Source organism: Pelobates fuscus, chromosome 4 (assembly GCF_036172605.1).
Source record: "Pelobates fuscus isolate aPelFus1 chromosome 4, aPelFus1.pri, whole genome shotgun sequence".
Lineage (NCBI taxonomy): Eukaryota > Metazoa > Chordata > Amphibia > Anura > Pelobatidae > Pelobates > Pelobates fuscus.
The window spans coordinates 280,368,031-280,382,036 of record NC_086320.1 but is presented as its reverse complement, the minus strand read 5'-3'; the positions used below and the strand labels follow the sequence as shown (position 1 = coordinate 280,382,036).

The following is a 14,006-nucleotide window of genomic DNA, read 5'->3' as shown; positions in this document are numbered from 1 at the left end:
CTCGCAGACTAACCTGTAATTAACTTGCTGACTAAACCTGTATGTTACTCACGTTTCAAGATTTATCGTATGGTTTTTGCAAAGCTACCTTCATAATTACTACATTTTACATGTTATTTTAACCTACCGATTTAATCGCCTACAGCATGTCCCCGATGTTATATAGCCTACTGACTCTCTATTTTAATAGTCTACCTAGATAGGCACTATTTATGGTTATATTTGCTATGCCGTTATATACCTGTTCTTCACATAAGAGGCTGACGATTCTCTAAGACAGTGCTCCCCAACCTTTTTATCGCCGCGGACCGGTAAACATTTGATAATTTTTCCGTGGCCCACTTGTTTTGAATTAATAAGACAAAAAAAAAACCAGTCACATATATTAAAAAAACACGCAGACACATACATAGTCAGAAAATCACAAACACAGTCACATAAAGACATAGACTCAAAATTGTGTGTATGTGTGTGTGAGCGGTGCAGTGTGTATGTGAGGGTGGCAGTGTGTGTGAGAGTTGCAGTGTGTGTGTGTTTGGGGCGATGTGTGTATGGGGGGCAGTGTTTGCGGGGCAGTGTGTGTAGTGTGTGTATGGGGCAGTGTTTGGGGGCAGTGTGTGTAGTGTGTGTATGGGGCAGTGTTTGTGGGGCAGTGTGTGTAGTGTGTGTATGGGGGCAGTGTTTGCAGTGTGTGTATGGGGCAGTGTTTGGGGGCAGTGTGTGTATGGGTGCGATGTGTGTAGTGTGTGTATGGGGGCAGTGTTTGGGGGCAGTGTGTGTAGTGTGTGTATGGGGCAGTGTGTGTAGTGTGTGTATGGGGCAGTGTTTGTGGGGCAGTGTGTGTAGTGTGTGTATGGGGGCAGTGTTTGCGGGGCAGTGTGTGTAGTGTGTGTATGGGGCAGTGTTTGTGGGGCAGTGTGTGTAGTGTGTGTATGGGGCAGTGTTTGGGGGCAGTGTGTGTAGTGTGTGTATGGGGGCTGTGTGTGTAGTGTGTGTATGGGGCAGTGTTTGGGGGCAGTGTGTGTAGTGTGTGTATGGGGGCAGTGTGTGTAGTGTGTGTGTGGGGCTGTGTGTGTATGGGGCAGTGTTTGTGGGGCTGTGTGTGTAGTGTGTGTGTATGGGGCAGTGTTTGTGGGGCTGTGTGTGTAGTGTGTGTATGGGGCAGTGTTTGTGGGGCAGTGTGTGTAGGGCTGTGTGTGTAGTGTGTGTATGGGGCAGTGTGTGTATGGGGGCAGTGTGTGTATGGGGAGTAAGGAGGGTAGGGAGGCTTTTTTTTAATTTATTTAATTAAAAATAATATATTGATGTCCCCCCTCCCTTCTTACCTTTACTGGGAGGAGGGGGGACATTTCTTAGTCCCTGGTGGTCCGGTGGGGATTCCCTGGTGGTCCCAGTGGTGGTGAGATGAACTCTAGCCCAGTTACAGGGCTAGAGTTCACTCTCGCGAGATTTGGAGCGTTGCCGTGGTTACCGCGGCAACGCTCCAAATCTCGCGAGAGGAGGACCCGGAGGAGCTGCAGGTAAGAGCTCCCAGGTCCTCTCTCACTCCCTCCCCTGCAGGCTGTCAGCAATGTGCCTGCAGACCGGGGAGGGAGATCTCTGATCTCCCCTCCGGTCCGCAGGCACATTGCAGGGCTGGCACTTGGGCAATGCCAGCCCTGCATTAGCCGGCAGGCTCGCACACCCCTGGGCGGCCCGGTACCGTTTGATCCACGGACCGGTACCGGTCCGCGGCCCGGGGGTTGGGGACACTGCTCTAAGACAATATGTATTGCAATGTGACATTCCCAACTTGTACAACTTATTATTGTCTTCCCTTCTTTATTCTGTACCCGAAACCAAATATGCCTCAATAAAACAAAGATTGACTAAAAAATTGATATTGTTAACATAGAAGTGGAACTGTAGCACAAAGTGCCAAGAGAATACTTTGTTTTTTGGCTGAAACAATTCATGGTGGAGCCTACTCACACTATAACCACTACAACAGCATGTAGCCATTACAGGGTATTGACTGTCCCTTTAAAAGCTTAATAACCAACATTCATTACCACTCAACTAATTTACATTAATAAAAAATGTTTATTTTGTTTTGTCTCTTCCAGGTATTCTTTGACTTAATGAGAGAAATCCGAGCCCGCAAGATGGAAGACAGCAAAGAGAAAAACGGCAAGAAAAAGAGAAAAAGCCTGGCCAAGAGAATAAGAGAAAGATGCTGCATTTTATAATGAAAACTTGCAAAACCACCTCTTCCTTTTTGTCTAATACTGATACGAACCATACGTTGCTAGCATGCCCTAGGCCCTAGGCAGCACAGGTGACTGGCTGTTCTTTAACATTTTTTGGAGACATTAATTAAACACTAAGAGCATGATTTGGACACTTCGCGGCACTGACATTCAACTTCACAGACAAAATTAAAAAAAGAAAAAAAAAAATCTGGTTGAATCCTATGGAAACAAAATGTAATTCAATTCATGTATACTTGCTTATTTGTACAATATTCCTGAATGTACACATGTGGAGAGGCGCAGCAATAGTCTGTGTGTAGGTTTATACAAATGCAAACATTACCTCTCGTCTATTTCCGCTTGCAAAAAATCAGTGGTACCCACCCAGTACAACATGGGTTTATACCATGATCCTGAGCTCGATACAGACTGACACAAGATAGCAGTTTGTTTTTGTTAGTTTTTTTTTTTTGCTGTTGTAATAGTGAAAATAACCATTTTTACACATATTTCATGTCATTGTCTAGAAAATGCCATGTCCTGTAGTTTTCCCATTGTACTTAGAAATGTCTGAATATGCCTTAAAGGGGTTAAAGTGGGGAAAAAACACAATGTAATACTACTGGGCTGTGTAGTCTGTCTAGTGATCTGTGAATGTTGCAAAATGCTGTGCCCTCTGCACGGTTTCGGCTTGGTGCAGACCCAAGAGCACATCATTACCTGTGGTTTTGTAAATTTCTCATTAATTGTGCGATGGGATTGCCCCATGTTGTTCAAATCACCGGGTAAATGTTTCTTTAAAAACTCTAAAGACTGCATTCTCACAATGGTTTAACAGAGTACATTCTTGTGAGGTTTCGGTATATTTTACCCTGAAAGCAAGAAGTTTATTTTTAAATTCTCAATTCTAGACTTGTTGACGGGTGGAGTTTGAATAAATCCTGATATCACATGGATGGTGTGCCTGTTAACTGTACATTGTGGTAGAAATCATGGCATCTGATATTGGCACAACCTGTGCTATTCATTTTCAATGTCTGTCTTTTTTTCTGTTGTACAGACATTGGAGGAGATTCAGCCAAGTGTTCTGTTCTAAAAAGTGTTGCACAAATGTAAGCGTGATGGAGTCCCCAGCGGAGCGTGCTGTTGGTTTCACCGGTTTCCATGGCGATTTCTCCACTTTTAGTTCTTTAGAGCACTTTTTAAAATTGAACACATTATAAAATCCCTGCTAGTGATGTTTATCAGACATACCGGTTAGTGATGTTTGGGCATTGAACTAATAACTGCAGTCCCCAGTTTCTAGCTATCCAGCTGTTGTGCTATGCCATGCTCATTTACTTCAACAGCTGGTGAGCTAAAGGTTGCGTGGATTAAAAAGCAGTGCTAGCTGTTAACCTCTGGCCAGTTCATAATGCGATTTGGATAACAGCAGGTCTGTGTGCACTCCCTTCCCTAATACAAAGCTAAACGTTGTACTATCTTGGGAGTAATATTGCAGAGCCATATTCAGAATTGAAATGTTTCACTCTGCAGCCAAATGTGCAAAGAACATATTCCCAGTATGTTTAATACAATATAATAGAGATGTGCTTATTTGTAACCAGTCATTTCGCTTTCTGATGACATGATTGATTACTAGATACATGGGTATTCGCAACTTTGACATTTTTGAAGGGTATTCTTGGAGATTGTGGCACTTGTAGAGAAATCACCATGCTTTTCAGTTGGCAAAAAAAAATCTCTGAATTTATTTCCATAACAACCAAATAGCAGCAGTATAAATGTCAGTCCTGAGAGTATATTGAGGAACCACTAGAATATCGATAGAATAGGTGTGGGGTTTTTTGAGGTTTTTTTTTTTTCCCAGGACTATTGTATTTTTACTTGGAGAAAACGTTTTACATGGAAAGAATTCTCCAACTCCCCTTACACACATCTTGACTATTTTAGCCAGAATCAACTCCATACAATGTTTTCTGCAGGCCCTATAGGTGCCTCAATTATTTGGATGTTTAAACACTAAAACAACACAGGATAGAAAGTAAGGGGATTGATTCACTAATTATCTGAAAACTTTGTAGTTTGATTATCACTTAACCACAGTGAATAAATGCAATATGTTTATACTGCATTGGCAAGTGCTGCCATTATATTCTAGGATATCTTACTTCTAAGTAGCCTGCTTACAATAACCCTGGAATGAAAATCCTGACTGTGAAATGCCGAATTATTAGTTTAACTCTGTTAAGTGGTGGGTGATTTTGTGCACATTGACTTGTAGGGCTGTTTTTACATTTATTTGACATTGAGCAGCTTGGTTGTAATTTAGCAAAGTTTTGACACATCAAAATATTTAGTAAATATATCCCCCTAATATATGCCCAATTTAGTGTACAAGCATCACAAACTCAAAACTTTTTTGTTTTGTAGACCAAGAGTTGGACTGGCACATGTTGCTCACACCTAATCTAGAACAAATGTTTTCTACCTCCTTTGCAGAGTCCATGCAAATGGTACTGGAATGGGAAAATGTAGAACTTTGAATTTCACATGTACTTGTTAGATAGTTTTCATCTTGTAAGATGATCACAGGAAATAACATTGTCATACATCCGATATTTACCAGAGGGCACATTGATTTATATACTGTACTGTGACTGTTCCTTTGTAGTTTCCACTACTAATGCTTTAATTTACTTTGCTTTGATGCTGATGTGCTGGGTGCAGTGGTATTATGAAGCCGTAAGTTTCTAAATTATGTAAACAAAGGCTGATTCCAACACTCAGGTTTATAATTTGCAAATTGAGCCATTTCAAGTAAAATAAAGTTCACTTTTGTAATTTTTGTCCAGTAGCTGTTTACCTTTTTAGATTATCTACCTCTACCGTACAACTTATGGTGTGATTGCCTTGTTCTGGTTGCCCAATGTGGTCCTATCTCTTGAGTTCTTCATTCTGGAATATAGCTTCTGGGTATCATCCCAGAGCCACCACCATACTCTTCAAGCAAGTAGAGTCCCAGGTAACCATCTTGACAGTTGCCCTATGGGTGAGTAACCAGGTGTGGTTCTTGAATGGGCTTCCTATTATAAAATATCGGAAGTATTATTACCATTTGCTTATATAGTGCCATAAAATTCTTCTGCATTGTTTTAACAAAATACGGGTGGTAATAACAAAATTTTGTTTGACCGAAGTAGACTTAAAGAAAATGTTTTTTAGCTGGTGCAGAACTACTGGCAGTGTAGCCTGTGCAACCTCACCAGGGCACTAGCGGGTCAGGGGTCCCACCAATGCCAGATTTCGTTGCAGGTGCAATGGGCCCCTTCCTGGACACTGTCACAGGGCTGCAGGGACGCTCCAGAGGAGATATTTCAAATGCACACTGCAAGAACACAGTAGTGAAAGCTGGACTTGAAGAAAGGGCGAGTTTGTGTGGATCTGTGTTTGTGTATATCTGTGCACATGTCATTCTGTGTGTATGGATGTTTGCATGTGTGCATCTTTGTGTGTGTCTGCTTATGGCAATTTTGGTTCTGTGTGTGCATGCAGGATTGTTTTCATATATAGAAATACATTGTCACAGACAAACACCAACATTACACACACCTTACACTCAAACACGCTAATGCGAGCACTACAAAAACACCCCTGCATTCAAATGTCAAGACTACACACAAACCCAACTCTGTGTTTAAAAACCCTACCAAAAAAAAACACTTTACACCTCCAAGTTTAAACGGCAACACTGTACACAAATACAATACTACTTCCAAACACCAGCACTATACACCTGCATTCAAACACACACTGTACATAACCACCGTTGCACGGAAACATTATACACACACATCCACATATGTACTCCATACAAAAACACACTAGTAGTCACATGCAGTCATGGCACACAAATACAAACCAGCAAGGATGGGCAAATGGTAGATCCACATCTAGCAAAGCATCACAAGAGTTGAAAAACTGTTAAGGAGCTACCTTTTGGATGCCCTTGTTCTACAAGAGGGGTAACCAAACTTTTATTTTGTTAATTATTTTTTTTTGTACCAAAACCTACTTTACGTTTATTATGCCACTGTTTTTTAGAGCCAACAATGTAAAATACACATTGACCCCTTACTGACCAGACCGTTTTTAAATTTTCTTACCGTTAAGGACCAGGGCTGTTTTTTAATTTCTGCAGTGTTTGTGTTTTACTGTAATTTTCCTCTTACTCATTTACTGTACACACACATAACGTTTTTCTCACCATTAAATGGTCTTTCTAAAGATACCAGTATTTTCATATATAATTTACTATAAAAAGAACTATAAAATGTGATTTCTTTTTTAAAAAAAAAATATATATTTTTTTTTTAAACACACTTTTTCTATCTTTGACCCCCAAAATCTTGCGCATCTACAACCAGCAAAAAGCACCCATGCTAAATAGTTTCTACATTTTGTCCTGGGTTTAGAAATACCCAATGTTTTTGGAAAGTTATAGAGCAATAAGTACAAGTAGCACTTTCCCATTTCCAAACCATTTTTACTTTTTTCAAAATTAACAAAAGTTACATTGTCTGTACACACTTGCACAATAAAAATAAAGAAATTAAAAAAGTTACATTGTAACACTGATCTGTCAGGAATCCCTGAATAACCCTTCACATGCATTTTTTTTTTTCCAAAAGAAGACAACCTAAGGTATTTTGACTCTTTTTTTTTTTTTCCATGCAAGCATTATACCACCAATCTATGCCAAATTTTAAAAACAAAAAAATTAGTGATTTTTTTGGACACACATAGCAATTTAATACATGTACTGAGAACGTTAAGGGTTACTGCCAAAGAACAACCCAATGTGTATTCAGCAACATTTCCTGAGTACAGTGATATGCCCCATATAGGTGTTCTCTGGGGGCTGAAAGACCTTATTTGGAGTGTGTGCATTCCAGTTTTCCAACTTGGAATATTCTCAGCGGTTCATCATGCACCCATGTCCTATTTGGGACCTTTTTGAAGCCAGCCAATGTCATTTACCCCCATCAAACCATATATTTTTGAAAAGTAGACACCCTAGAGTATTTCACATGGTGGTATTTTAACACTTTATATGCACTAATTCTACCACCAGTCTTTGTCAATCTTTTGGGCTGTCATTTTTTTTTGTTATTTATCTCTCACATTGTACTTTAGGCATGGATTCTCAGTTCCTGTTATGTGTTCAGCAAAACTCCAGAGTAAAACAGTGCCCCCAATGTACAGGTTTTATGGGTTTTTGCAAACGTACAGGGGTGCACGCTCACTCAAAACTTGCAACATCTGTGGCATTGTGCTGTGTGATAAAACTGCACATTTTAGAGTGGCCTTTCATTGTGACCAGCCTATGGCACACCTGTGCAATAACCATGCTGCCTAATCAGCATCTTGGTATGCCACACCTGTGAGGTGGATGGATTATCTCGGCAAAGGAGAAGTGCTCGCTAACACAGATTTAGACAGATTTATCAACAATATTTGAGAGATATAGGCCCTTTATGTACATAGAAAAAGTCTTAGATCTTTGAGTTCAGCTCATGAAAAATAGGGGAGAAAACAAGTGTTTTGTTTCCCATCTACCTTTTTTTTGGATATGAGATACAGCCCACATGATTGTGCAGCCCTTTTTTCCATCATGGCAAACTAAGCCACCACCAAAAAAAGCCCCTGTTCCACCCCCCTTTTTCTGAATCACAAATTAAAATGAGCATGTTGTGCGAGACCCTGAGTGAGAGGCACATTGAGGTTTGGAAATCACCTGACCAGCCTGAATTAGATGGACTAGCGGTTCTGAAGTATAGTATATCTCATATAGATACAGGGCTTCGATATTATCTTGGTGTGAACATTTTTTCCGGTATAAATTGGTTGTCCTATTTTAGGTACAACACGAAGTGGAAAGATCAGTCTGGTTTTGAGAAAAGATGAGAACACGCCTTGAAACTTCTTTTATAAAAAAAATCTTTCTTCTAAACCTGTTTTGTATAAACTTGACTGTTAACAGAGCTTGCTGATGCCTTCACTTAATATCTGAACACACAAAGAGAATAGAAGTTTCTTAAAAATGTATTACATGTCTTCTTTATGTTTAACACTCATTGCATAGTGTTTTCACAGATGTGAGTGAATTTTCTTAACCTTCCTCTTTTACCAGACTTGACATCAGAATTTATGACTTTTGATTTGTTAGAAACTTTAAGATCTATCTCTTGTGCAATTGTTTGAGTTTTGCCTTCGAAATGGCTTTTTTTTTTTTAATTTATTTTTTTAAATGTGCATATGTTGATTTAGCTTATTTAAAGGAATGCTATAGTGTTAGGAATGCAAATCGATTATCTCAGCCAATCCAATGCTTTCCCACAGGAGAGGATTGGGAGTCTATGCACAGCAAAAAACCCACACTTTACTCTATTATTTTGTGGAACTGCCTCTAATAGCTATTAACATGAAAGTGACTAGAGGATTAACCCTGCAATAACAAAAGCTTTCAGCTGCAGGGTTAAAGGGACATTGTAGGCACCCAGACCACTTTAGCTAATTGAAGTGGTCTGGGTGCAGTGTCCTTTTTGCATTCCAGAGAAACTGCAATGTTTACAAACTAACAATGTTTACATTGCAGCACGAAGTCTGCCCACAGTGGCTGTCTAACAGACAGCCACTAGAGGGCTTCCTGAATCGTAATGGACCTTTGGTCCGGTATCTGACACTGGACATTCTCACCCTCCGCATGTGGATACCCGGCGTCAGATTCTTTGCCCCATAGGAAATGATTGATTTAATGCTTTCCTATGTGGAGATCTAAAGCGTGTGTGGCATTTGCCAAGCATGCACATTAGCGCCCGCTCATCCCAGGTAAATGTTTTTGTTCACAGATCAAATGATAACGGACAGTGACATCGGCGCTGGGATCAGGCAGGTAAATAAAGGGTTTTAACCCTTTATTTACGAGAGAGGGGAATTTGGGGGGCAGGGGGAGCAGTAGTACCAGGAATACAGCTCTGTATTCTTGGCACTATAGTACAGAACCTCAACCAAATAAGTCTTCTGCAGACAGTTGATAGACCTATTTTTCTCTCCGTCAATTTAAGTGACTCCTTCACCATATCGCACATTAATTTGTTAACCATTTTAATTCTGATGTTTCCTACAAATTTTTAGACCGATAAATTATGGTGTGCTTTTGCAACAGAAGCTCCAGACATCAAGGCATTGCTATGAGAAGCAGTTATTTGAAAAAAAAAATGCCTGCAAGATGTTTAACTTGTCCATTGGTTCTTTCAGGCTTGTGGCTTTCTCTGTGTGTATGATAGTTTTACTGGACAATTGTGCAATGGGAACATCCTCTTTGAGAGCAAGATTACAATATTTAAATTCTTCATCATCAAATGAAAATAGAACTTTAAGAAGTTTCTTAGATTTATTCCACTCTCTTTTCATTAAACGTTTACTGCAAGTACCATGACCGTATCAGTGCTGTTGTGGTGGTGGTTGTAGTGCATGGACACTGTGTGCATTGCTTCAGTAAGTGCTGCACATACTGAGATATTTAATGTTGCTTCCTCCAGCAGTCATTAGTCAGCCCAGAACTCTTGTTCTGTGCAGGATAAAGTCATATCTGTGCATATTCTTTGCCTACACTTCATTCTATCTCGGGCACTTAGCTAATGAATGAGTGAGTCTGCATCTGACTTCTTCAGCTCTGCAGCAGCCAAAACCCATTTAGTTGACATTGACAGAGACTTTGTACGTGGTGGGATCCAGGTGAGAACCATACAGCTGCAAAACAGTTTGCAACCTTACCAGGAAATGGAGCCAGGGTACTCCTTGCATCATTACTACTACTACAGTAGGCTGTAGTGGTAAAGATGCTCAGATTTAGACTTGTGTACAGGGGGATTTTTCAGTTTGGACAAATAATTTCTGACATTTTATTTTCTGTAAATATAAATTTTGCAGTACATTTATAGGTGCATTTGGTTCACAGATCAAGTGAGAAAAAGTAACCAATAGAGGGGAAATGAGGAGAGATCATAAAAAAAAATTCTATGTATGTTTATATGTTATACTGCTTTTTACTGCTCCTTTTTTTCCCTTCGAGTGGTCTTTTTTCATTTGATCTGTGAATAAAACCAACATTTACTGGCTGTCACCTATCAGGCAATCATTTATTTATTTTAACCCACCTCTTGAATGAACAAAAGCTATGACCATAGAAACATAGAATGTGACGGCAGATAAGAACCATTCAGCCCATCTATTCTGCCCGATTTTCTAAATACTTTCATTAGTCCCTGGCCTTATCTTATAGTTAGGATGGCCTTATGCCTATCCCACGCATGCTTAAACTCCTTCACTGTGTTAACCTCTACCACTTCAGATGGATGGCTATTCCATGCATCCACTACCCTCTCAGTAAATTAATACTTCCTGATATTATTTTTAAACCTTTGTCCCTCTAATTTAAATATAGTCTCCTCCTTTACTGTGTTGATTCCCTTTACATATTTAAATGTTTTTATTATATCCACCTTGTTTCATCTTTCCTCCAAGCTACACATGTTACGTTCCTTTAACCTTTCCTGGTAAGTTTTTTCCTGCAATCCATGAATAGTGACGTCGCGAACACGAAATTTTCGGTTCGCAAACGGGAAGTTCCGCAAACGTTCGCGAACCGCCATTGACTTCAATGGGCAGGCGAATTTTAAAACCCACAGGGACTGTTTCTGGCCACAAAAGTGATGGAAAAGTTGTTTCAAGGGGGCTAACACCTTGACTGTGGCATGCCGGAGGGGGATCCATGGCAAAACTCCCATGGCAAATTACACAGTTGATGCAGAGTCTGGTTTTAATCCATAAAGGGGCGAAATCACCTAACATTCCTAAATTGTTTGGAATAACGTGCTTATAAACATCAGGTATGATGTATCGATCAGGTAGTGTAAGGGTTACGCCCGCTTCACAGTGACAGACCAAACTCCCCGTTTAACGCACCGCAAACAACCGCAAACAGTCCATTTGCACAACCGCAAACTCCCCATTTGCACATGTTTTAGTGCAAACTAGTCTAACTTCTAATATATTTGAAACATGCTACTTTTATTCATGCCAGACAACCATGCAGGCCAGACTAACAAACATGCCACGGCCAATCATAGTTAACCACCTCAGATAGTAACATGGCTCCCTCTATATACCGTGTAAACATGGCTCCCTCTATATACCGTGTAAACATGGCTCCCTCTATATACAGAGTAACATGGCTCCCTCTATATACAGTGTAACATGGCTCCCCTCTACATACAGAGTAACATGGCTCCCCTCTATATACAGAGTAACATGGCTCCCCTCTATATACAGTGTAAACACGGCTCCTCTCTATATACAGAGTAACATGGCTTCCCTCTATATACAGTGTAAACATGGCTCCCTCTATATACAGTGTAAACATGGCTCCCCTCTATATACAGAGTAACATGGCTCCCCTCTATATACAGAGTAACATGGCTCCCCTCTATATACAGAGTAACATGGCTCCTCTCTATATACAGAGTAACATGGCTCCTCTCTATATACAGAGTAACATGGTTCCCTCTATATACAGTGTAAACATGGCTCCTCTCTATATACAGAGTAACATGGCTCCCCTCTATATACCGTGTAAACACGGCTCCTCTCTATATACAGAGTAAAATGGCTCCCCTCTATATACAGTGTAAACATGGCTCCTCTCTTTATACAGAGTAACATGGCTCCCCTCTATATACAGTGTAAACACGGCTCCTCTCTATATACAGAGTAACATGGCTCCCTCTATATACAGAGTAACATGGCTTCCCTCTATATACCGTGTAAACATGGCTCCCCTCTATATACAGAGTAACATGGCTCCCCTCTATATACAGAGTAACATGGCTGTCCTCTATATACAGTGTAAACATGGCTCCTCTCTATATACAGAGTAACATGGTTCCCTCTATATACCGTGTAAACATGGCTCCTCTCTATATACAGAGTAACATGGCTCCCCTCTATATACCGTGTAAACACGGCTCCTCTCTATATACAGAATAACATGGCTCCCCTCTATATACAGTGTAAACATGGCTCCTCTCTATATACAGAGTAACATGGCTCCCCTCTATATACAGTGTAAACATGGCTCCTCTCTATATACAGAGTAACATGGTTCCCTCTATATACAGTGTAAACATGGCTCCTCTCTATATACAGAGTAACATGGCTCCCCTCTATATACCGTGTAAACACGGCTCCTCTCTATATACAGAGTAACATGGCTCCCCTCTATATACAGTGTAAACATGGCTCCTCTCTATATACAGTAAGAGTAACATGGCTCCCTCTATATACAGAGTAACATGGCTTCCCTCTATATACCGTGTAAACACGGCTCCTCTCTATATACAGAGTAACATGGCTTCCCTCTATATACCGTGTAAACATGGCTCCTTTCTATATCCAGAGTAACATGGTTCCCTCTATATACAAAGTAACATGGCTCCCCTCTATATACAGTGTAAACCTGGCTCCTCTCTATATACAGAGTAACATGGCTTCCCTCTATATACCGTGTAAACATGGCTCCCTCTATATACAGTGTAAACATGGCTCCTCTCTATATACAGAGTAACATGGCTCCCCTCTATACAGGGTCGTACCTGGAGCATTTGGCACCCGGGGCGGATCCTTTATTTGGCACCCCCCTCCCCAACTTTGAAATGTAAAAAACAACTGCAATTTTTTTTTAATGTATGTTTATGCAGTGTGTGTATAGAGTGTGCAGTGTGTGCATAGTGTATGCTGTGTGTGTATAGTGGGTATGCAGTGTGTGTAGTGTGTTTGCAGTGTGTGTGTAGAGTGTATGCAGTGTCTGTAGAGTGTGTATAGTGTGTGTAGAGCGGCGGGTGGGGGCCCTAAATGAAAATCTCCCCCTCCCCCATCAAAGGTGACTAGGGGTCCCCAAGCCCCTAGTCACACAACCAAATAAAAAAGCCCCTACCTACCCCCCTCACCCTAAAAAATAGTGAGGGGGAATAAAATTACTACCCTGTAAAGTAAAATTCAACGTCTTCTTTTTTCTAAAATCTTCATTTTTTCAGCCCCCAAAAAAGCCAAATAAAAAGCCATCATACCCGTCAAACTTAAAAATAAAATAAAAAACCTGAGCGCAAAAAAAAAATTAATCCATCTTCACCCATGGAGGGCTCCGTGTCAGTGTTTATCAGGGATCCTTAGGATAGGTGTCAATCCATATCTGCCAAGTGACCCTATATAGGGGCAACAGTCCCTATTCTGCTCTGTGTCTGTGTCTGGGGGGAGTATCTGCAGGAACACAGGGTGTCTGGAGGTAGTATCTGCAGTAACACAGGGTGTCTGGAGGGAGTATCTGCAGTAATACAGTGTCTGGGGGGAGTGTCTGCTTGTAACATTTATATGCAATAAAAAAAAATTGAAAAAAAAAAATGGTTGCAGCTTCCGAATTAATCTAAAATGGATGCTGTCCAGTAGGTGGGAGGGTCTGCTAGGGAGGGTGTGCTGCTGATTGGCTGTAACGTGTCTGCTGACTGTGAGGTACAGGGCCAAAGTTTACTCAATGATGACGAATAGGGGGCGGACCGAACACCGCATGTGTTCGCCTGCGGTGGCGGACGCGAACATGCTATGTTCGCCGGGAACTATTCACCAGCGAACAGTTCGGTACATCACTATCCATGAACC

At 40.8% G+C, this 14,006-nt stretch overlaps 1 protein-coding gene across 7 annotated transcripts in view; it reads left to right on the top strand.

The window, feature by feature from the left end:
• The window catches only part of RALA (RAS like proto-oncogene A), a 227,512-nt gene extending 222,437 nt beyond the window's left edge, over nucleotides 1–5,075 (top strand). For all 7 annotated transcript variants that reach the window (XM_063452139.1, XM_063452144.1, XM_063452137.1 and 4 more), the window contains one exon: nucleotides 2,106–5,075. In XM_063452139.1, coding sequence (XP_063308209.1) covers nucleotides 2,106–2,228 — 123 coding nt within the window. In that variant the 3' untranslated portion in view covers nucleotides 2,229–5,075. The remainder of the gene's footprint in view (nucleotides 1–2,105) is intronic.
• The last annotated feature ends 8,931 nt before the right edge of the window (nucleotides 5,076–14,006 follow it).